The following is a 24579-nucleotide window of genomic DNA, read 5'->3' as shown; positions in this document are numbered from 1 at the left end:
CACTGCCAAACCTAACAGCCTGAGTTCAGTCACTAGAACCCATATTTGGGAGAGGGAACCAACTCTCACAAGTTGCTTTGTAACTTCCAGATGCATGCTATAGCATATACACACCCACATACATACAAAAATAAACAAGCAAAAACACTTTTTAAAATTAGTGTAGTCCATAATACCATACTATTAAATATTAAATGTCTGCAGGCGGCTCAACAGGTTGAAGAGTGTTCTTTCCTAGAGACTCAGTCTAAACCCCTTCTGGGCAACTCGGCTGGTTTTTGCTTCTTTCTGGCTGTTGGTCTGACCTCAGAGGCTTCTTTGTTGCTTGTCTTATCTGAGAGTCTTTGCAGCTCAGCTCTACTAGTCTGAAAGGCACTATGAACTTTTATTTTGGGTTTTGGGGAGGTGTCCGCTGGTGAATCTGGTCGGTTTCAGAGACTTCCTGAAGCTATTTTGAGTCTTTTACTTCTGCTTAAAAGAGCTTCCCTGCTGGGTGGAATAGTTCAGATACCCCCCCCCCAATTGTTTGAGGTGGTTCTATAATACCCGTCTTAAAGATATCTTGTATCTCTAAAATACAAAGATGTAATGGAGATCCCTGAACAGTTGGGGGCTTCCTCCCGGACCTGGGAAGCACACACAAACACCTGATTTCACAGAGAAATCCTTTATTAAGCAGGAACAAAAGTTAAAGTGACTCCTTTCTGACTCAGTCAGAAAACAGCAGCACATGACCTTGCAGGTGTAATTTTTAAGATGAGGAAAACTACGCTCACATTCCCAGAAAATGGACTATGGATATTTTCCTTTGTTTAGCTACATAAGGGAGATTCGATTCAGAGTTCTTGTTTTTTTTAAGGGGGGGTGCTGTGGGGCAATAGTCTTTTATCCTGTCACTTGTATTTTAATAAAATGCTGATTGGCCAATAGCCAGGCAGGAAGTAGAGGTAGGGCAACAAGAATGCTGGGAAGTGGGAAGCACAATCGGCAGTCGTGACCTAGCCTCAGAGGAAGCAAGATGTGACTGCCTCCCTGAAAAAGGTACCAGGCCATGTGTCCAACTCAGAAAAGAATTACAGATTAATGTAAGTTATAAAAATTAGTTAATAAGAAGCCTGAGTTACTGGGCCAGTTTATGACTAATGTAAAAAAAATGAGGAAAAGGGGAGGTCAGTGTTAGAATGGACTAGGATGCAGTGGTAAAGGACATGTGGGATGAGAGAAAGGGGGCAGGGGTATTTTTCCAGAGAGACAAAGGACTGCCTCTGGATAGAGAGAAGACAGATATGACACATACAAATGGTGGTTTATTTATTTATTTTTTTCTCTACTAATAGTTGTGTCTTGTATTTTAGCATTAATCACAACTTTTTCTTTTGAATTTGAAAAAAATTCTTTTGAATTGAAAATATCCAAAAGATTTTCCCCTCAATCAACCTTTTTTTTCTGTTCCCTTCATATTTGTCAAGGAAAACCACCACCAATGGTTTCTGATAAAGTAGATGGTCCATTTTTCAAATGGTGGTTTATAAAGATAAAATGGGAAGCCCTGTGTTAGGGTGAAATTTTTAATTTTAATTGGACATTAATTAGGTGAACCAAAGGGGGCTTCTGATTGCTGAACTTCAGAACTTCACTAACTGGTCCTTGGTAGTCAGCCTCAGGAGGGAGAAACAGCCAATAAGGGAATAGACCTTGGTGGCTAGCTTTAGGAATGTCATCTAACGGTTTTTAGTAAGGCAGAGGGAATGGAGAGAAGGGGAAGGTCTGCCAGAGCCACATGTTCCAGTGAACTAGTCCTGATGTGGGGTGCCCTTCTGTATGTTATGAATATGTCTTACCATTGGTTAATAAAGAAACTGATTTGGGCAATAGCCAGGCAGAATAAAGCCAGGCAGTAAATCCAAGCAAAGATATAGGGAATGAGCCGGGCGATGGTGGCGCACGCCTTTAATCCCAGCACTTGGGAGGCAGAGGCAGGCGAATCTCTGTGAGTTCGAGGCCAGCCTGGTCTACAAGAGCTAGTTCCAGGACAGGCTCCAAAACCACAGAGAAACCCTGTCTCGAAAAACCAAAAAAAAAAACAAAACAAAACAAAAAAAAAAAACAAAGATATAGGGAAGAAGAAGAAGGTGTCGTCTGAAAGAGCTGGAGAAGCAAGATGTGAGGTAACAAACCACAAGCCTCGTGCTAAAATATAAAATAATAGAAATGGGTTAGTTTAAGTTGTTAATAATAAGCCTGAGCTAATAGACCAGTTTGTAATTAATATTAAGCTTCAGAGTGGTTATTTGGGAACTGACAGATGGGAGAGAAACCTTTTAGTTACAGTATCCCTTCATATGATATATATTGAATATATTGAAAGTACATTTGCTTAGTAATGGTTTGATTTCTGTCTTGTGATAAAATACCGCAGCGAAAGCAATTAAGGAAGGAAAGGGTTTATTTTGGTTTACAATTGCAGAAGGTTGCAGTCTTCCATGGCAGAAGGAGCACAAGGCTGGCCAGCCATTCTTTACCTGGCCATGCAGGAGAAGAGAAAGAATAGGAAATGGACCCAGACTGTAAAATCTCAACCTGGCTTAGCATGCTTCCTATAAGGCTCAGCCTTCTAAAGATTTCATAAACTTCCTAGATAGTGCCAACAGCTGGAGACCAAGTGTTCACATACATATGTAGCACGAATAATCAAAACTCAGAGCACACCTGTCTTTAGATGTGATTTTCACCAAGGGAGATGGCTAGCTACTTCAGTTCCTTTCAATAGAACTGCATTTTTTTTAAAGTATTTATTATGTATACAGCCTTCATGCATGTCTGCACACCAGAAGAGGGCACCAGATTTTATCATAGATGGTTGTGAGCCACCATGTGGTTGCTGGGAATTGAACTCAGGACCTCTGGAAGAGCAGTCAGTGCTCTTAACCTCTGAGCCATCTCTCCAGCCCCCTGCATTGTTTTTTAAATACTAGCAGAATTGTGTAGGCACAACCCTCAGGCCTGAGATTGTCAGTGGAGTGACAAAAAGGAACTGGTAATGACGCAGTGACCGAGTGTGAGTACTACAGTGAAGAAAACCAGAGGGTGCTCAGAGCGTGGGGTGTCTGACTAGACTTGAGAAGGCCTTTTCATACAAATTGGCCTTGAAATACTGGAACCTAAAGGCTTGGTACAAATCAGCCTGAGGAAGGATAGAGAGAAGATTGAAGGAAATGAGTGTTATTGGGAAATTTTAAGTAATGTTACAACTGAAGCCTTTGGGTATCTTGGGAGGGGAGTGAGTGGGCAGATACGGGAGAGTGAAGTTTGAACTTCATTATATTAAGAAAAGGTTGAAGGGTTTGAAGCAGTGAAGATGTTCACTGCCCAATGCTGTGAAGATTGAAATTTTATCATTCTGCCGGGAGGCAGAGACAGGTGGATCTTTGAGTTTGAGACCAGTCTGGTCTACAGAGTGAATTACAGGACAGCCAAGGCTACACAGATGCCCTGTCTCAAAAAACTTAAGAAAAAGAAGAAAGAAAGAATTTTATCATTCGGAATGTGTAACCTGTAAGAGAAATATGTGAGCCATGACTGTAAAGCCCTGTGAGACACAAAGACTAATTACTAAAGAATGATCCCACTGTAGCTGGATTGGAACCATAGCTCTCAGACTGACTCTTACAGACCCTCTGTTTAAAACTGTCCTTGAAGTTCCTTCTGCTTTTCTTTGTCTTTTGCTTCTTAAAAACTCGATGAATTCTTTTAGCTTAAAAAAATTTAACTAGGCATGGTGGCACAGCTCCCATATCCCATTACTCAGAAGGCTGAGACGGGAGGAACTCAAATTCTAGGCCAGCTAGGACTGTCAGGTGAGACTATTAGAATACTGGTTTTAGCCTCCCCCACCCTTTTTTGCCAACTGCCTGTCAAAAGTTAGTAATTTACAGTAGAAGTTCTGTGAGCATTCCCTAGAATTTTAAGCCAAGGATTCATATCTGTAGGTGCCTGCAAATACATTTATATTTGATTTAAATTTACATGCTATGATTTGAAGCTGTTCTGATTGGTTACATGATCTGACTACAAGGGCAAGAAATAACTATATAGTAAACCAATTTTTTTCTCCTTTCAACTGATGGTCTTGGGAATCTTTGAGAGTTTTAAGTATTAATTTAGTACAAGGAAGAATTACACTGCTTAGTATTAGGTTCTGGTAGATTCAGGAAAACAAAAAATCTTTATTCTTAGTTATGTTTGAGATTGAAAGATTTTTTTTTCTTTTTTCTCCAGGGCTTTGTGTGTGCTGGGGAGTCACCTTGTCACCAAGTTGCATCTCCAGCCTGTGACTCGGAGATGATCAGAATTACTGATCCTGCTTTTTTTTTTTTTAAGCAGTAAATAGTGTTCTCATGATTCTCTGAATATATTAGGAAATTGATTTTACTGTTTTCCTTGAATTTAGATAGTGCGCACTCGTGCCCTCTTTCCCTTCCTCCCTCTCTTTCGAGACAGGGTTTTTCTGTGTAACTTTGGAGTCTGTCCTAAAACTAGTCTGTAGACCAGGTTGGCTTAAAATTCACAGAGATCTGCCTGCCTCTGCCTCCTGGACAATGGGATTAAAGGTGTGTGCCACCACTGCCCAGTGAACTTTTTTTTTAATAAAAGTGAACATGTTTGCAAGAAAATATTCTTAACAAAAGTGAACTGTGAGTCTGTTCTTTTCCCATTACTAAATACTCTGTCAGAGTAATTTAAAAATTGGTATATATTCTTTCCTGACTTTCCCTAATAATTTCAACAATATCAGCATATATGAACCTGCCTTAATTTATGTTCACTATTTGATTCCTGTTGAGTATGTAAATTGTCTTTTGCCATTTCTGGCCAGGCTGGAAGGAGAGGGAGAAAGGGGTGTTGGGAGGGAACGCGAGTGTGGATGATTATGTAAACTAATGGTCAGTATCTAGAAAGATAGTGTGACTAACATGCTGGGCAGTAGTGGCACATGCTTTTAACCCCAGCACTCGGGAGGCAGAGGCAGGCAGATCTCCGAGTTTGAGGCTAGCTTGGTCTACAGAGCAAGTTCCAGGACAGCTGAGGCTACACAGAGAAACCCTGTTTTCAAAAACAACAAAAAAAGAAAACACTTTAGGTTTGGCAAATAGTTTCAAATTGTGTCTTAGCCCTGTGGTATTGTTTAGAGCATTACTTTTTCATAACTGATGCCAGATACTGTTTTATTGTCTGTCAGTCAGCCTATCAGTCTATCTATTTTTGGGTAGTTTGACTTGAAGTTGGTGGAAAGTTACCATTTAAAGTTTTCTGATTATAGCCAGGCATAGTAGCACATACCTCAAGTCCTAGCAATCCTGTGACAGAGGCATGTGAGTCTGAGTTCCAGGGCAAGTCTGGTCTACAGAATTCCAGGACAGCCAGAGCTATAAAGAAAACCCCATCTCAAAAAGAAAAAAAAAAGTTTTCTGATAATACTACCTACCAAGATTGTTGGTTTACTGTAAGCCAGTATTTCCTTAACAGTTGAAACTGTCTTACTGAGATTTAACTCTTCTGCTTTAAAGCTTATCAAAAAACTATATCGTTACTGCATTGTGGGAATTATTGCTCCCACCCCTGCTTCCTATTAGTAGGTTGCTGGGTTCATGGTGGACATGGAGTAAAAAATTGTTGAATAAAGAATTGTAGCTAGTTAACTGGCTCAGCAGTTAAGAGCACTGACTGTTCTTCCAGAGGACTAAGGTTCAATTCCCAGCACTCACATGGCAGCTCACAGCCGTCTGTAACTCCAGTTCCAGGGGATCTGACATTTTCATACCAATGCACATAAAATAAATTTAAATTAAGGTGAGGAAAAGGCATTGAGAGTACTTGCATGGATATTAGTTTGTGATGAGTATCTATCTATCTATCTATCTATCTATCTATCTATTTATTTTGGTTTTTCGAGACAGGGTTTCTCTGTAGCTTTGGTGCCTGTCCTGGAACTAGCTCTTTTTTTTTTTTTTTTTTTTGTTTTGTTTTGTTTTGTTTTGTTTTTCGAGACAGGGTTTCTCTGTGGTTTTGGAGCCTGTCCTGGAACTAGCTCTTGTAGACCAAGCTGGACTTGAACTCACAGAGATTCGCCTGCCTCTGCCTCCCGAGTGCTGGGATTAAAGGTGTGCGCCACCAACGCCCGGCTGGAACTAGCTCTTGTAGACCAGGCTGGCCTCGAACTCCCAGAGATCCGCCTGCCTCTGCCTCCCGGGTGCTGGGATTAAAGGCGTGCGCCACCACCGCCCGGCGAGTATTTATATTTTTCACTGATTAATATTAAATGCCAAAGACTAATATCTTAAATTTAGAGTGATTGGCACAATTATATCCCAAAGAAAGATAACCATATGCCGTTAGGCACCACAGTACCTCTGTTACCCCAGTGCTGGGCAGCCAGAGACAGGTGGATCCATGGGCCTACTGTAGAGCAGCCAGACTACCCAATCAGCAAGGTCTGCGTTCAGCAAAGGACACTGTCCCCAAAACAAGTGGAGAGCAGCTGCAGGAGCCAGCTGATGTTGTTAGCTTTTTACACTTACAAATAAATGTAGTGAGGAGTAAGGGAGGAAGACACCCACGACCACTTCTGGCATTGTCATGCATTTGCACACAATCACAAATATGTACATGTATACAGCATACAAAAAATAAAAGGTATTATGTGGATTTCTTGTATTATTGGCATTAATAACATTATTTGAAACACCCAAGTATGTACTACCAGTTATTCAGTGTTGTAAGCTTGATTTTTAAAATCTGCAATTCCTGGGGAGAATCAGAAGTAGTTTAGGGTCTGAACGTATTGCTCAGTGGTTAGAATTTATCAGTCTGGGTTTTATCGATCATTTGAATTTTCAAAAATTATGGTTAAAGAAATTGTATTTTGTGTTTATGTGTGTGTTGGTCTAAAGACAACTAGTGGAAGTTTGCTTTCATTCCATCCTATGGGTTATGGGAATTAAACTCGGGTCTTCAGTCTTGGTAGCAAGCACCTTTACTCACTGAGCTAGCTGTCTTGCCAGCCCTAAATTGATCTTTTTGGATAGGCCTCAGACTCCCAGTGATCCTGCCTTAACCTCCTATGTGCTTGATTACAGGCACACACTACCATGACTTTCTGTTATTATAGTTTTGTAAGGCAAGATCACTATAGGTCTCTGGTCTTGAACTCAGCTTCTGTCTTGGTTTCCTAGTGCTATAATTACAGAAATGTGCTACTATATCCAACTGAGAGTTTCAGAAATAATTTGAGGAAATATTAAATTAAATGGGAAAATATTAAATTAAGGCGTGGGAACTGGAGAGATGGTTTAGCACTTAAGAACACCTTTTGCTCTTGCAGAGTCTCTGGGTTCTGTTCCCAGTACCTTCGTGGTGGCTCTCAACAATCTGTAATTCCAGTTCTAAGGGATTCTCTTCTGACCAGTGAACACTAAGTATGCATGTGGTATACATACATACATGCATATAAAACACTCATACCCATAGAAATAAATCTTAAAAGTAATTTTCTAAAGTCTAGCACATAGTCTTTGTTAAATATAGGCAACCTATAAGAATATTGTCTAAGGGGCCTGGAGAGATGGCTCAGCGCTTAAGAGCACCACTATTCTTCCAGACGCTCTAAATTCATTTCCTAGCATCCACTTGGTGGCTCATAACCATCTGTAATGGGATCTGGTGCCCTCTTCTAACCTGCTGGCATTTATACAGGCAGAACACTGTCTATACAATAAATAAATACTTTTTTAAAAAAATAAGTATTGTTTGAGGCCAGCTGGGCATTGTGGCTCATACATAAAATACATATAATTGACATGCAGGTGCTAAGATAGAATTACTATGAATTTAGAATCACAGGTACTATATAATGAGTTCCAGACTGCCCTGGGCTACACAGTAAGACTTTGTCTCAAAAAGAAGGTGGGTGTGGAGCTTAAGTTGAAGAAAATGATCCTAAAAGTCAAATATTGGTGTTTCTAAGAAAAGTGGTACAGAGCAAGACAGGTTGGAACTAGCACCCTTAGAACCACACATGTGCACACAAAAACATATTAAGTTATATCAGGTTAATGTTGTAAACCAATCTGTTTAGACTTGATACATGAAGCTCAGATTTTCACCATATGTGTATTTATGATCAAGGTGACACATGCCATTATGTGTGAGGTCAGTCACCACTTAGTCTACCGTGTGGGTCCTTGGAATGAGCTCAGGTTGTCAGGCTCAGCACCAGCTGTTCTTACAGCATGAGCCAACTCTCCATCCTCTTTAAATTTTATTATTATAATTACGTGTGTGAGTGCATCGTGTGTGTGTGTCTGTCTGTCATGGTGAGCCATGTGGAGGCGAGAGGACAGTTTTGTAGAATCCATTCTCTTCTTTACATGGGTTCTGGATATTGCCAGGCAGGTTAACTAAACAGTCTCACTGACCACTTTTTGTTGTTGTTGCTGCTGGTGGTGTGTGGGTGTGTGTGTGGTTTTGTTGTTTTTTCTTGAAATAACATCTCACCTTGATTGGCCTGAAACTATATAGACCAGACTACAGAGATCCACCTACCTTTCTTTGCTTCCTAAGTTCTGGGACTAAAGACATATACTACCATAACACCAGGTCTTTGCCATTCTCTCTTTTTTGGTTTTGATTTTTCATGTAACAGTCCTGGAACTCACGCTATAGACCTGGCTGTCCTCTAACTCAGAGATCTGTCTGCCTCTGCCAGGATTAAAGGTGTGTGCCACCTCTGCCCAGTTGCCCATCTCCTCTTGAACATTAGTTTTTTTTTTTTTTGTTTGTTTGTTTTTGATTTTTTCGAGACAGGGTTTCTCTGTGGTTTTTGGAGCCTGTCCTGGAACTAGCTCTTGTAGACCAGGCTGGTCTCGAACTCACAGAGATCCGCCTGCCTCTGCCTCCCAAGTGCTGGGATTAAAGACATGCGCCACCACCGCCCGGCTGAACATTAGTTTTTTGAGACTTGATTTTGCTGTGTTTCCCAAGCTAGCCTCAAACTTGTCACTCTCTTACATTAGCCTTCAGAGAGCTAGGGTTATAACTGTGTACTTAACCTTGCTTGACTTGAACCGTTGGGTGGTATGTTCTGACCTTCTATCATGTTCTCCTCCCTTTAGAGGAACTTGAACCCCAGAGCTTTGTAGTCACCACTAAGCTGTGTCCTTGGCCTTTTCCTTCCTTCCTTCCTTCCTTCCTTCCTTCCTTCCTTCCTTCCTTCCTTCCTTCCTTCCTTCCTTCCTTCCTTCCTTCCTTCCTTCCTTCCTTCCGACAGAATCTCATCAAGTCTCCTAGCTGGCCTTGAACTCACTCTGTAAGCCAGGTAGACTTTGAACTTGAGCTCCTCCTACCTCAATCTTCTGTGTATCTAGGATTAAAGGCTAGTGCTGCCCAGTGCTGCCCGTCCTGGCCAGATAGATTTTGATTTCAATTTTTATGGGCAGAGCTGTAAAACCATACTGCTTTGATAAAGAAAAATCTGTTTGACATTTGGCATCAAATCCTAATTGTTGAGAAAGATTTATTACTCAAAATTTCTTACTCAGTTTATTTTGTGCTAACTATAGAACTCAGTTCCGTTTCATGTCAGGCATGCAGCCTAGAATACGCTCCATTCCTACCCTTCTTACTGTTGTTTAAATGTAATGCATTGATAATCACATTAACAGTGAAGTTTTGGGTGAAAGGCAATAGTTTGGAATTTTGATTAATGTGCTTTAGTTTACTAAATTAAATATGGGATCTGGAAGAGTTTCTCAAAAGTGGGCTTGGTGTGATGGAGCAAGCCTTGGAATACCAGCATTTATGAGACTGAAGCAGAATTGTTTTACGTTCAAGGCCAATTTGGGTTACATAATGAGACACTGTTTCAATGACAAATGCATCAACAGGAAAGAATTAAATTCATTTCATGTTCATAATGTTTTCTTCAAAGGGATCTAGTAAGAGTCACTCAGTGAAAGTATTAGTGTGTGAAATGTCTAATACATGGACAGTTAGGGGAACTTTAGCAATAATATAAAACTAATTTACTGCTGGGCGATGGTGGCGTACGCCTTTAATCCCAGCACTCGGGAGGCAGAGACAGGCGGATCTCTGGGAGTTCGAGACCAGCCTGGTCTACAGAGCTAGTTCCAGGACAGGCTCCAAAGCCACAGAGAAACCCTGTCACAAAAAAACAAAAAAAAAACAACAAAAAAAACCCTAATTTACTTTAAATGTGTATTATCTTTGATTTAGACAATGAGTCCACAAGGCCTAATCTGTAAATAGTTAAAATCTGTTAACTTCAAAGCTTGAATATCGATTGTGGGGAACTCGCTGTACAAGACACCTGAGTACTACAAGAAGATTAAAATAAGTTAGGATGGGAAAGAAAAACTAAGAATGAGATCATTATACATTATATTCAGATATATTACTGAAATATCACAATGTACCTCATGTCATGACAAAAATGGATTCATAAGAATGATGTAGTTTTTTTTTAAGATTATATTTTTAATCATGTGAGTGGGAGGCCTGTGTGTATATGTGCATAAACACAGGATATATATTCATGCCAGAAGAGAGCTGGAGTTACAGGTAGTTGTGAGGCTACCAACTTGGTTTCTGGAAATGGGATTCGGTTCTCTGCAAGAGCAGTACCTTCTAAGTGCTGCGCCATCTCTCTAGCCTATTAGAGGTTGTTTGGTTTTAGGTAATAAAAATTTATTGCCAGGTGGGGTGGTGCACAGTTTTTATCCAAGCACTAGAGAGGCAGGGGCAGACAGCTTTGTGGGTTCAAGGACAACAGAACCATACAGAGAAACCCTGTCTTGGGACACCCCCTCTCCCATTTTGTTTTTCTGTATTATTATGAGATCCATCTGCCTCTGCCTCCTGAATGCTCAACTCACAGCCAGTTCTTAAAACACCAGATCATATTTGAACAGACATAATTAGTTTATTTTTAGAAAATGACCATTCTATAAGTCGTTCATTTTGTCAAAATGTATAAGTCTTGTTCGTACTTGGTCAATAATACATCAAGACATAAATATTATTTGGCACCCTTTCTAATGGAAATTTTAGAGCTAAGCAATTTTTGAAAGTTAAGTCCTTTTTTTTTCTCTTAATAGGTTTGTAAATATTATCTCTGTGGTTTTTGTCCTGCGGAATTGTTTACAAATACTCGTTCTGATCTTGGTAAGTGATTTTTCTGTTTATCTTTGTATTATACTTACAATTAAACTTCTTTAACCGGGCATGATGACACAAGCCTATAATTTCAGCAAGAAACAAGGGTATCTTGAATTGAAGGCCAACTCAGGTTATGTAATAATAAAACCTTTTATCCAAGTAAAACTCAAAACTTTCTTTGTAATCCTGAAGTTTTTTTTCCCTTGAAATTTGATGATAAGGGGCTGGAGAGATGGCTCAGTGGTTAACAGCACTGGCTGCTCTTCCAGAGGTCCTGAGTTCAATTCCCAGCAACCGCATGGTGGCTCACAACCATCTGTACTGAGATCTGGTGCCCTCCTCTGGCATGCGGGCATATATCAAGGCAGAATGTTGTATACATAATAAATAGATCTTTAAAAAAAAAAAGAAAATTTGATGATAAATAATTTCTACTTGATTTAATTATGACTATGTTAATAAATTTTAATCTGATCAGACATACTGGCATAATTAAATGTTCACACCTACACTTGTAAAACACTAAAGTGAAAATTGTTCACATGTACACTTAACTCTCTATTCTAGAACATTCTAGCTTGAAATATACTTATGTGGCTTAGGCTGGCCTGAAGCATAAAGCTATCCCTCTCTATCTTCTGAACGCTAGAAACACAGGTATAAGTGATTGTGTCTGGTCAAAAGTGCACACTATGCTAAAGGTGTGGAATAGGTAGTAATACCAGGTGTTACTTCTAAAACACAGTTTTAGAAGATGGTCTTGGTAGAGACCTGTGTTGAAAGTCTGCAGAGGGACTGAGAAAACAATCACTGAGTTCTAGAATCGTGGCTAGTGCCAGATATGGGCCATCAGGATATTGTAAAAGTCAGGGCTGAGTCAAAAGACAAAATGCAGAAGATTTTCAGTTGAGAGAAAATTTGGCTTTGACACTGTTAACATCTTGAAGCAGTTGGTTTTTTTTGTTGTTGTTTGTTTGTTTGTTTGTTTTTTGAGGGTGTTGGCAGGATTTCTAGCCCAGACCTGGTGTTTCTAGTAGCATACACCACCATGATGACAGCCAGAACTGTCACCAGACATTGACAAATGTCCTCTGGGGTCTGAATAACTCCCAGTAAAGAATCACCAATTTCAGTATTTTTGGACATTTCTCGATGCTAACTTTTCTACTCTAGTGACCCAGAAAGATAAGGCTTATTTTTTGTAGAAATTGACCAGAAAGACCCAAAGTATAAACTACAAACATAATTGGCTGAGTTGTGAGTTATCTCACATTACTGATATCAGTGTTTGCCTTGGGGAATATTGTGGCTGGAAGAGTCTGGATCTTGACATTTTAAGCACAGCACAGGGAAATTGTGAGCAAAAATGAAATTGTAAAAACAATCTTTAAATAGCTCTGCCCGGTCTCTCTTCGGAAGAGGTGGCTATGATCTCCACTCTCCTTCTCCCCCTCCCCCTCCCCCTTTCCCCCTCCCACTCCCCCTTCCCTTTTACTAAATAAACTACATCTAAACTCAAAAAAAATTTTTTTTTAAAATAAGTACTTAATAGTAGTGTTCTCTTAGAGGCATCTTGGAAGGTATAGCTATAAAATTTTCCCTGGTGTAGAGAGCAGGTGAACACCTTAGAAAAGAGTTCTATTGCCTGCATCCTGACCCTCTGAGCATCTCCTTTTAAAAAAATAAGTTCTTGGTTTCCCTTCGGTAAAGGCCCTTGTTTACAAATCTTGCCCATCCATTCTAATTTCTAGTCAGAATTTGGAAGTATCTTTTAAAAACTTATTGCCGGGGCTGGAGAGATGGATCAGTGTTTTTAAGCACTGACTTTTGCAGAGGACCTGGTTCAGTTCCTAGCATCCATGTGGTAGCTCCATGTGACTCCAGGTATAGGGGCTCCAGTGCCCTCCTTTGACCAGGTATGTAAGTGGAGTACATATATAATGTGCTGGTAAAACAGTCTTTGAAAAATAAGTTGCCTGTCAGGGAACACTAACCTGCCATACATGTGAAGAATACCTTCAACTTAGGTTAGCAAAATGGTCAAGGGAGGAGCTATGATAAGAAATGATAGGAAATACAGTAGGAAAAAGTTTGAAATGCTTAAATCTTACCTAACTTTAGTATCTTCAGAGAAATGGTATGTGCACGTTAGAAAGAGTATATTACAATTAAGCTGAACTTCTTAAAAATAAATCTTTTAGAAGTTAAAACTAAAGAAATATGAAATAAAAGCCAGTGGACTGGACTGGCGGTTTGCCTTAGGGGGTACATGTGCTTGCTTGCTCTGCAAGCATGAGGATTTGAGTTCAAACCCCAGCACCCACGTGAAAAGCTGCACATGCCTGTCATGACAGCATTGTGGGGGGTGGAAGGCAGGTAGATCAGAACTTGCTGGACAGCCAACCTAGCTGAACAGCAAGTAGGGGAAGACACCAAAGTCATGCTCTGATTTCTTCAAACTTGTACATAGACACACAAAAGTGCTATATACTCTTTTGCATGTACCACACAGTATGTGCGTGCGCATATATATGTACATACAAAAAAATACATCACTGGACTGAACTGGAGTTGTGTCGTATGACTATTGTAATCTCAGCACCCTGGATGCTAAAGCAGGAGACCCTCACATTAGAGGCCAGCAGTGATGCATAGAGGTATGTACATACCTTAATAGAAAGGACTGGAGAAATTTGAAAATAGAATGTTATGAAACATGCAGTAGAACAAAAATATTAGTATGCAGATGTGTTTAAATTAGAGCCAATATTAATATTTGAGACAGAATACAGATGGGGAAGAAATCAAAAGAAATGCATTAAAAAATTTCAGTGATTTATTTCATTTATGTATACTAGTGTTTTTATCTATATGAATATTTATATACCACATGCATGCCTGGTGCCCACAGGGATCAGAAGAGGGCATTGGGTCCCCTGGAACTCCCATTTAGGTGCTGGGAATTTAATCTGGGTCTTACGCAAGAGCATTCTGTGCTTTTAGCTGCCGAGCCATCTCTCTAGTTCCAAGAAATACATTTTTAAATTTACTGTTGAACATCATCTTTAGGTTGGTTAAATCCTTCAAGTGATGGGCACAACGGATGACAAGAATCCATATTCTCCCTGGCACACCTTGGTGAATTAGAGAACAGCAAACACAGGAGCAACTTAATTAAAAATTATGGTTCAGAATGACCTAAGATTTATGCGGTGCAAGAAGTTTGAAAACACCAGAGAATTACCTACAGGGTTTGTGCTAATACCAGAGTTAGTGTAGAAAATATTGAAGTATGAGGGTAAAGAAGGATGTTTTGGGACATAGGAAGTCTGAACAAGCATGTTCCCATGTATCCTTTCTCAAACAAGTTATCCAGGATAATGTTCATAAACCTGACAGAAATAAAGAAAAATAAACTCTGGTAGTATATCTAATACAGTGTGGGTAAGGAATTCTTTAAGATAGTAACTCTAGTAAGCTTGGAAAATAAGCATTCCAGATGGAAGTAAGACAAGGCTCCCTGAAGAGAACAAAAATTGCTGCCTTGTCTTTAGGGAAATAGTATGGAGATACTTTCTTAGACTAAGTGGAAGTATTTAAAGGAGATCTAAAAATATATACATAGAAAACAAATCTCAAGGAAAAACACAAATACCTTCCACACCTTTTGTTTGGGCTACAGGGAATGCTGTTGGCCTGGTCAAAATGTAATTCCAACAAAAGATGGCTTAGCTTTTTGTTTTGTTTTGTTTTGTTTTGGAGACAGAGTCTCCATGTGGTCCTGGCTGTTCTGACTAGACCAGGCTGAATTCCTGAGTGCTGGAATTAAAGTTGTCTGCCACCTTACTTGGCCTAACCTAAATTTTTGATGTATAATATTGATTAAAAATAAGCAGAAAATTCCAAAACAAAGCCGGGCGATGGTGGCCCAAGCCTTTAATCCCAGCACTTGGGAGGCAGGGGCAGGCAGATCTCTGGGAGTTTGAGAACAGCCTGGTCTACAAGAGCTAGTTCAGGACAGGCTCCAAAGCCACAGAGAAACCCTGTCTTGAAAAACCAAAAAGAGGGGAGGGCACAAAAAAATTCAAAATAGTGGAGTTAAATTTCAAAAGAAATGGCTAAAAGTAAAAAATGGTTGCATTTGTTATTGAGAATGAGACTTGTGTTACTTAACTTTATGTACAAGTATTTGAAGGTAATATCAATGCTGGTTCAGATCAGTAGTCTCTAGCATCCAAGTTTTGTTTTGTAGTAGTATGGAACAGTTTTTTTCTTTCTCTTCACTCTTGCTCTTGTCCCCTTTGTTGACTTAGGAGACTAAAGAGGTCAATTTTCATGATGCTTTGTGACTCAGTATCAATTTTGGTGTCTGCAGTCTACTTAGTGATTTATTTATTTTTATTTTTAAGGACTGTATATATCGTAGTTGCCATATTGGTACTGTATATAGCTGTATTTTATTTCACAGGGATGCTAGGATCAAACCCAGGGCATTTTACATATGAAGCAGGTGTTCGACCACTGATCTTTTGCCTCAGCCACTCCCTGCCCCCCCTCCAATAGTAGCATAGCTTTATTCTGAACAAAGTGGCATTATTTATTAGAAAGGGATGCACTACCTTAGATGACTGCAAGTCACATAAGGCCTCAACCTTATAAAAAAAAGATAGAGAGAAAAAAGAAAATGATGTAGTGGTCTACTCTCGTTACTCTCATCACTTAGGAAGCTAAGGCAGCAGGATCCTCAGTTCTAGACCATCCTAGGCTATGTCGAAAGATGCTATTTCAGTGTGGCGGGTAGGAATGACCCTTTTTTATAGCTAGTGAATGTCACAATAATTTATACATGCTCTTTTATCTCTCTCAGGTCCATGTGAAAAAATTCATGATGAGAATCTAAGAAAACAGTGAGTTGTACTTTTTTTTGTGTGTGTGGGGGGTCATTTTCCCTTCCTAGTTATTTAGTTTAAAGAAACAAACATTGAAGAAATAACTGGAACTAATATAAAATAATGTTGCATGGAAGTCTAGTCACTGGCTGGGCATGGTACGGTTTAATAGTTTCAATAATGATATTAGCTGCCATATGAATGCATATTATATGCTTAGTTTTTCTATATTATATCTGTACCTTCCTTTGTTTGCCCTGTTAAAATTTATAATTGTTTTGTAACTCCCTCCCTTGTGTGTCAGAAGACACCCTCAGTTGTTTAAGATAGGATCTCTTGTTCGATAATGCATATGGCAGGCTAGCTGGCCCAGACGTTTCTAGAGGTTTTCCTGTCTTTGCCTTCCATCTCACTATAAGAATGTTGGGAATATAAACCTGTACTGCTGTGCCTGGCTTTATATGGATCCAAACTCAGGCCCTCATGCATACACAGTAAGCATTAACTCCCTGAGCCATCTCTGCAACGTCCATGGCATAGGAATCATTTGAGTATCAGATGGTGTGTGTGTGGCGGCCCAGAGTGGGGTGTCCTTGATTATTTCCACTTTATTTAGTCTCCTGTTGGCTAATTCTGTCCAGTCTTTTGAGCCACCTTGCTTCAGGAATCCCCTTTCTCTGTTTTTCAAGCACTAGGAGTATAAGTGACTACCATGCCTGCACAGCTGCTGCTGCTGCTATTATTGTTGTTATTGAGACAGGGTTTCTCTGTGTAGCCTTGGCTGCCCTGTAGATGAGAGTGACCTTGAACTCAAAGAGATCTACTGGCTTCTGCCTCCCAAGTGCTGAGGTTAAAGGTGTGCGTCACCATTGCCAGCTTTTAAAATTCTTTATTTCTTTAGACGCTGTCTTACTGTCTTACTATGTAGCCTCGCTAGCCTGGAACTCACTATGTAGGCCAGGCTGGCCTCGAACTCACATTTATCCATCTGTTTCTAGGATGTAATTAGCATATGCCAGCATAGCAAACAAATTTTTAATTTTTAAATAATATTTAATTTGGTTTGTGTATCTTACACAGTGTACACCAGTGCTGTGGTACACTTATGGAGGACAGCTTCTAGACATTAGTTCTTTCTACCATATGGGCTCCTAGGAGCAAACTCAGGTTGTCAGGCTTAGCAGATCGTTTGCTGAAGCATTTCACTGGTTTATAGATAAAAGTTGCCCTGGGTTCAGGGTCATTGATAGATCCAGTGCAGTAGTAGAGCTGGTACTTAAACCTGTGTCTTGGATTTTTTTTTTTTTTTTTTGTCGTTGTTATTTGGTTTGAGACAGGGTTTCTCTGTAGCTTTGGAATGTGTCCAGGCTGGCCTCTAACTCACAGAAATTCGCCTGCTTCTGCCTCTTGAGTGCTGGGATTAAAGGCATGTGTCACCACTGCCTGACTAAACCTGTGTTTAAAGCTTGTGTTTTTACCTTGGCCTGGTAGTGCAGGCCTATAAAACCCATAAACAAGACAGGAAGATCCAAGTTCAGGGCCAGTCTGGACAACTTAATGGGGCCTTTTCTCAAAAAACAAAGCAATGGATTATAGCTCAGATAGAGCACTTTGGTAATATGGTAATATGTGTAAGGCCCTGGGTTCAGTGTATAGTACCATCAAATCAAACAGCAAACTGATTCTTCTTATTTTATATGCATTGGTTCCTTGCCATGGCTGTTGAGTCCTCTGGAACTGGAGTTAGAGACAGTTGTGATCTGCCATGTGGGTGCTGGGAATTGAACCTGGGTCCCTTGGGAGAGCAGTCAGTGTTCTTAGCCACTAAGGCTTCTCCCCAGCCCTGCAAACTGATTCTTAGACAACACTAATACAGTGTATAATGCCTTTTCCTTTGATAGATACAGCCAGAAATTTGCTTCATGTAATGCCTTGTTTATTCCTCAGTCTAAATGCAACAGTCCTAGAGATGGGTTGATAGAGAATATATGATGTGTAATGGTTAAAAGTTGATTTATTTTCATTTTATCAGGTATGAGAAGAGTTCTCGTTTTATGAAAGTTGGCTATGAGAGAGATTTTTTGCGATACTTACAGAGTTTACTTGCCGAGGTAGAGCGTAGAATTAGACGAGGTCATGCTCGTTTGGCATTATCTCAAAATCAGCAGTCCTCTGGGGTAAGTATGACATAAACTTTGTAAAGAGCCCTTGTCCTCTGGAGACCCAGATATCTCATTTGTCTTCCATTGATTACTTTGTCTTTCAAAAATTACATGAAGTTTGAAAAACACCTTTTTTTCTGTTGAGGTTTAGGGAAGAATCTTTCCCCCTCTTAATTTTTGTTTGTTGGTTTGTTTTGGTGGTGGTGGTGCTGGAGATCAAGCCTCAGACTTTGTACATGCTATCAAGTGCTCCACTACTAACTACATGGTAGCCCTCTAGATGCGTCCTTTATTCTAGAAAATCTCAGAAAAATGGTTTCCTAGTAACTAGCCCTGACCCACTGACCATTGCACTTCCGTGAGGAAAATGAGATAAGCAGGTTATCTAGGGGGAATTGCTTTTCCAAGGAGAATGTGACTAGAAAAGAATGTTCTAAAGGTTGTAATATAAGGCAAACCAGGAACTAGCTAGCAGAACCCAAAGTGGGGTGGGGGGTAGCGGACATAAAACAAAGAAGGGGTCATTTCTTCATACAGAGTCAAAGCAAAGTTAGGGTGTCGGGTGTGAAAGAGCCTAAGTACCTTTCTTAAAGGCCCACTCTGGCTATAGAATGGAAAATGGTCTGAAGGGTGTGCAGTGGAAGTAGCCAGTCTTCTGGGGCTTGTGTGATGATTATGGCCAGTTGGGTGAGGATGGTTGAAAAACTTAACAGCTTATAGGAGGGATGATTTGAATGAACAGGGAAAGATAAACCATTCTACCTGCATAGTTCTTTATTTAAGCAACCAGGTCACTAACCGAATTTATGTAGATAGGAACTAGAGAAAAATTTGTTCTTACCGTTTCTATCTTAGAAATGTCACATTTGAGATGCCTTTAAAATACCCAGTGATGTGAGCTTGTGATTCCAAGTCAGGCTATCTAGGCACGAATCCAAAATCTTCCAGCTGAATTACTTACAGCAAATTACTAACCTTAGCCTCATGCCTTGCTTTTGTCTCTGTTAAGTGGAAATGGTAAAGTAGCTATCGTACAAGTCAAATTTTGTGACCAGTGGTAATGTACCTAGTTAAGTGCCCAGCAGATATTTGAGTCTGGAGCTTATGGAGTTGCTCAGAAATAGACATATGGGCTTTGAGCTTCTTGAATAGAAAGAATGTGGCTGATGCTGGTCAGCCTCAGTCCCTTTTTCTTTACTTTTTTTTTTTCATAGAAGGTAATTATTGGGCTTCTTTGTAGTTCTTAGACAATTTTCATTAGAATGTGTAAGAAAGGTGGTTTTGCTATATAAGAATTTCTTTTCTTTTCTTTTTTTTTTTTTTGGTTTTTTTTCGAGACAGTTTCTCTGTGGTTTTGGAGCCTGTCCTGGAACTAGCTCTTGTAGACCAGGCTGGTCTCGAACTCCCAGAGATCCGCCTGCCTCTGCCTCCCGAGTGCTGGGATTAAAGGCGTGCACCACCACCGCCCGGCCTTTTTTTGTTTTCTTTTGTTTTTGTTTTTTGTTTTGTGCCCCGGATGGCCCTCTAACTCAGAAACACTCTTCTTTTAACTTCCTAAGTACTGGGATGCCCTTCCATGCTCAGTTGAGGATTTTTTTCTTCAGGTGTCAGTAACTATATATATAATTGGCTAGCAGATCAAACATAGTTGTATTAGTATTTAGTGGTTGAAATGCTTACTATATTTGTTTTGCTGAGACAGGGTTTTTATGGTCAAGACTGGCCTTAACTTGTGAAGGTGACTTGGAAGTTTTTTTGTTTTGTTTTGATTTTTTGAGACAGGGTTTCTCTGTGTACTCTGGAACTTACTTACTCTATAGACTAGGCTGGCCTTGAACTCATACATCTTCCTGCCTCTGCTTCCTGAGTGCTAGGATTAAAGGTGTTTACCCTCACTGCTGGCTCTAACTTGAAGTCTTGATTCTCCTTGCCTTCACTTTCCAAGAGATTATACGCATATGCCATGATGTCCAACCTCCTCCCTCCTTCAGTTACTAAATAGAAACACTGAGGGGCATGGTGGCATCATCCCATATTAGCCCTTGGGAGGGTAGGGCATAAGTCTCTTTGAGTTCAAGGCCACTGGGCCACTGATTTTTCTTTATTTTTTTGAATGGGGGGGGATGTATCTGTATCCATGAGAACTTGAATGTTTTGTTGCTTTAGGAGGTGGTGCTGGGATCAAGCCCAAGGCTTTGTGCATGCTATCACCAGCTCCATCCCTGGACCTAAGAATTTGAAGTATTTTCATTGGTATTTTACTTATTAATGGCAGTATTAACACACGTTACTGTTTTTAATAGGCTGCTGGTCCAACAGGCAAAAATGAAGAAAAAATTCAGGTTCTGACAGACAAAATTGATGTGCTTCTACAGCAGGTGAGAATTGTTGGCAGAAGTGTGAGAAAAAAATTTGGGGCTGGGTGCTGCGACATCTGTTTTTAACCCCAAGATGTAGGAACTGGTGGAGATAGTAGTATCATGACTCTGTCTTAAGAAACAAAAAGACTGACACATGACTGATGAGGTCAGAAAATAAACATGAAAAGGAATTTGATTGGTTATACAGGAAATACAAACTGAAATCTCACAGGGAGATTTAACAGTATTTGAATTGCCCCCTTTAAAAAGAATAGCAATAGTAAAGTATTTGAGCATTGTGAAGGATTTGCGCTCATTAGAATTATCAGACGTTGATGGTGGGTGTGTAAAATTATTCAGGTACAGGTATTCCAGAAGAGTTTAATCTGCTCTGTGTGCATGCTTACTTTGGTTTTTAAAAGGTTAAAAATGTACTGTGAGACATTCTTTTACTCCAAACAGAAATTAAAACATGTCTATACAGCTTGTGCTCTGCTATTCACAGTTTTATTTAAAATCATTGCGCCTCCCCCCCATCTCACCCCAGTAAAATCCAGTACTTGTGCTAGTTCAGATGTTCATCAACAAGTGTGTTCAAAAGCCGGCTGTGGTCATAATCTCAGGGCCAAGGCGGGAGGAATGCTATAGTTCAAGACCAGTTTTGGCTATATGGTGAGTAGGCCAGCCAAGGCTACAGAGATAGAATATTATCTTAAGAAAACCAAAATTACAGGTTGGAGGGATGACTCAGTGGTTAAGAACACTGGCTGGTCCTCCAGAGGACCCGGGTCCAATTCCCAGCATCTAGATGGCAGCTCATAATTGTCTTGTAATTCCAGTGTCAGGGAATCAATCCAACACTGTTGCATAGACACACATGCAGGCAAAACACCAATACATAAGATACAAAGAATTATATTTATGGTTGTGGCACGTGCCTTTAATCCCAGCATTCAGAAGGCAGAGACAGACAGATCTCTGGGAGTTCAAGGCCAGCCTGGTATACAGAATGAGTTTCAGGACAGGCTCCAAAGCTAGAGAAACTCTGTCTCAAAAAACCAAAAAAAAAAATAAAATAAAAAGAAGTGTGATTATATCCATTTAATGAAATAATATTCTGAAGTCTAAAGGAATTTAGTATTTGCAGTAATAGAAATAAACATCTAAATTATCTTGAGTGAAGGAAACTCTACTGAGGAAGGAATACAAACCACATTATAATACCATTTATAGGAAATTTGGAAAATTCAGTCTTGATCTATAGTGACACAGATTATTGATTGTCTGGTTATATGTGTATGATTGAGGTTGGAGGAAGTACTAAAAAGAACTCTTGGGGTTGAGAAGGAACTTGTCTAACTGGTAATGATGGTGTTTCTTGGATAGATAGATACACATGTGTCCACACTTAAAAACCTTTGTTTTTATTTTTTTTTAAATATTTATTTATTTACTTATTATGTATACAATATTCTGTCTGTGTGTATGCCTGCAGGCCAGAAGAGGGTACCAGACCCCATTACAGATGGTTGTGAGCCACCATGTGGTTGCTGGGAATTGAAATCAGGACCTTTGGAAGAGCAGGCAATGCTCTTAACCTCTGAGCCATCTCTCCAGCCCAAAAACCTTTGTCATCTAAGCTGTAAAAGAAAAAAATCACAAGGGTCAAATAAAACTCAAGTGGGTTTTTTTTGTTTACTTTTGGTTTGGTTTTCCGATTTTTCGAGACAGGGTTTCTCTGTAATAGCCCTAGCTGTCTTGGAACTAGCTCTTGTAGACCAGGCTGGCCTTGAACTCACAGAAATCTGTCTGCCTCTGACTCCCAAGTGCTGAGATTAAAGGTGTGCACCACTATTGCCTGGCATAAAACTGAAGATTTAGCAAGCAAAAAGACATAAATCCACTAAATGCTAATGAAGCAAGGGGGTGTAAAATTTTTAGCTTGATTGAAAAGGAGTCTTGACTCTTAAGTTTTTTTCTGTCTGTCTTAGATTGAAGAGTTAGGATCTGAAGGAAAGGTAGAAGAAGCCCAAGGAATGATGAAATTGGTTGAACAGTTAAAAGAAGAGAGAGAATTATTAAGATCTACAACCTCGGTGAGTTTCAACCTTTTATGTTCTCAAGAAGCCTGTTAATTATAAATTACTTAGAATCTGTTCTTCTTGGGGAACCTTGGAATCCTTTTTTTATTGTCCTAAATTCAATCTTGATCAAGCATTTTGTTGTCCGCATGTGTTGGTTTGGCTGGTCACAAGGTTACATCATGAGTCTATCCTCAGATGACATGAAGCTATAGAATAAAAAGCCCTCAGCTTGCTCTGGTGTGCTCACTCTTTCTGTACTGCCGTGCCCTTCCCACACACATGTACCAGCGCATAGTGCTGAGAATCAAACTTAGAATATTGTGCTTGTCAAGCAAATGCTACCTCTGAGCCATTTTCCCCATTTCCTCCAGTAGCAAGCAAGAAATGTTCTTCAACAGCAGGCATGGGCCAAGTGTCTTCTTAGTCAGTTTAGTACAATCTAACTGGAGATAGTATTTGTTTCCACAGATTGGGAACTCAATCCTAAAGCTTGTATTTTGCTCATCCCTTCTTTCCTCCCCCTTTCCTCCTCCCCTTTCCTTCTTATGCACATGCATAAGGCGCAGTACAATACACACACAATCCTGGGCACATATATATATCAGATGTCACTCAGATGCCCCAGGTTTTGTCTGTGCTTCTGACTAACATTAAAAATTCAGGGCTTTCACAGACCCTCACCTCGGGTTCAATTAATTTGCTCCCGTACCTCACAGATCTCTGAAACACGTTTACCAGCTTATTATAAAGGATATTACAAAGGATGCAGATGAAGAAGAGATGCATAGGTATGGGAGAAGGGTTGTGAAGCTTCCATCTCCTCTTCAGGTTCACCACCTTCTAGGAACCTCCATGTATTCAGGTATCTGGAAGCTCCCAGGTCCTTCTCTGGGTCATATTGGAGACTTAATTCTGTAAGCATATGGAAACATGGACACCTGGGTAGAAACATGATTAGATGAAAAGAATATAGTATCGCAGTAGACCAAGTGGGGGACCTAGCATCCTACTTGTCCAGATTTTTTTGTGACTTCCCTGCAACATCCCTTACCCTGACTGTTGTGCAGAATCCCTTAGGGCTTTGAGATCAAAAAAGTAGGTCTTGATAGTCTACTCCAAGTCTCAAAGGTGAAGGAAGGTTAGTGTTTCTGTGGCTTGCCTTAGGGAAGGGAGTTATGAACTAAGCATGGAAATAGCCATGCTGCTGGTAGTGTCTCTTAGGAGACAGAGGCAGGCAGATCTCCGTGAGTTTGAGGACAGCCGGAGCTACAAAGAGACACCCTGTCTCAAAAAGCAAACGAAAAAATTAAAGGGGCTGGAGAGATGGCTCAGTGGTTAACAGCACTGGCTGCTCTTCCAAAGGTCCTAAGTTGAATTCCCAGCAATCACATGGTGGCTCACAACCATCTGTAATGAGACCTGGCGCCCTCCTCTGACATGCAGGCATACATGTGGGCAGAATGTTATATACATAATAAATAAATAAATAAATCTTTTTTAAAAATATAAAAAAGTCACATGTTATCTCACTACAAGCAGGCACTAGTCTATATTTTTGCATTTATTTATTTAGTATGTTTATGTGGTCCTGTCCTAGCATGTGTGTTAAGACCAGAGGACACATTGTAGGCATTGGTTCTCTCCTTACAACATGTGGACTTCGTGTTATCTAACTTGGTGGCAAGAGCCCATACCCACTGAGCCATTTTGCCAGCCCCTCAATAAAACTATTAAAACAATTCTTCACTCTCTGACTAAGCCCCGCCTTTATTTGTAAATGCTCATATGAGCCTGACTTATATTTTCATTGTCACATCACTCAGTACTTCTATTTACCTTAGTTTAAAATCGG

The 24579-nt window shown here is 40.0% G+C and overlaps 1 protein-coding gene across 6 annotated transcripts in view; it reads left to right on the top strand.

The window, feature by feature from the left end:
• Luc7l3 (LUC7 like 3 pre-mRNA splicing factor) overlaps window positions 1-24579 on the top strand; it is a 38049-nt gene that overhangs the window by 6028 nt on the left and 7442 nt on the right. For all 6 annotated transcript variants that reach the window (XM_057774593.1, XM_057774594.1, XM_057774592.1 and 3 more), the window contains exons 2-6: window positions 11172-11238; window positions 16100-16139; window positions 18154-18298; window positions 20587-20661; window positions 22635-22739. In XM_057774593.1, coding sequence (XP_057630576.1) covers window positions 11172-11238; window positions 16100-16139; window positions 18154-18298; window positions 20587-20661; window positions 22635-22739 — 432 coding nt within the window. The remainder of the gene's footprint in view (window positions 1-11171; window positions 11239-16099; window positions 16140-18153; window positions 18299-20586; window positions 20662-22634; window positions 22740-24579) is intronic.

The sequence above is a fragment of the Chionomys nivalis genome, chromosome 7 (genome assembly GCF_950005125.1).
Source record: "Chionomys nivalis chromosome 7, mChiNiv1.1, whole genome shotgun sequence".
Taxonomy (NCBI): Eukaryota; Metazoa; Chordata; class Mammalia; order Rodentia; family Cricetidae; genus Chionomys; species Chionomys nivalis.
This window is presented reverse-complemented; position numbering and strand designations above follow the sequence as displayed.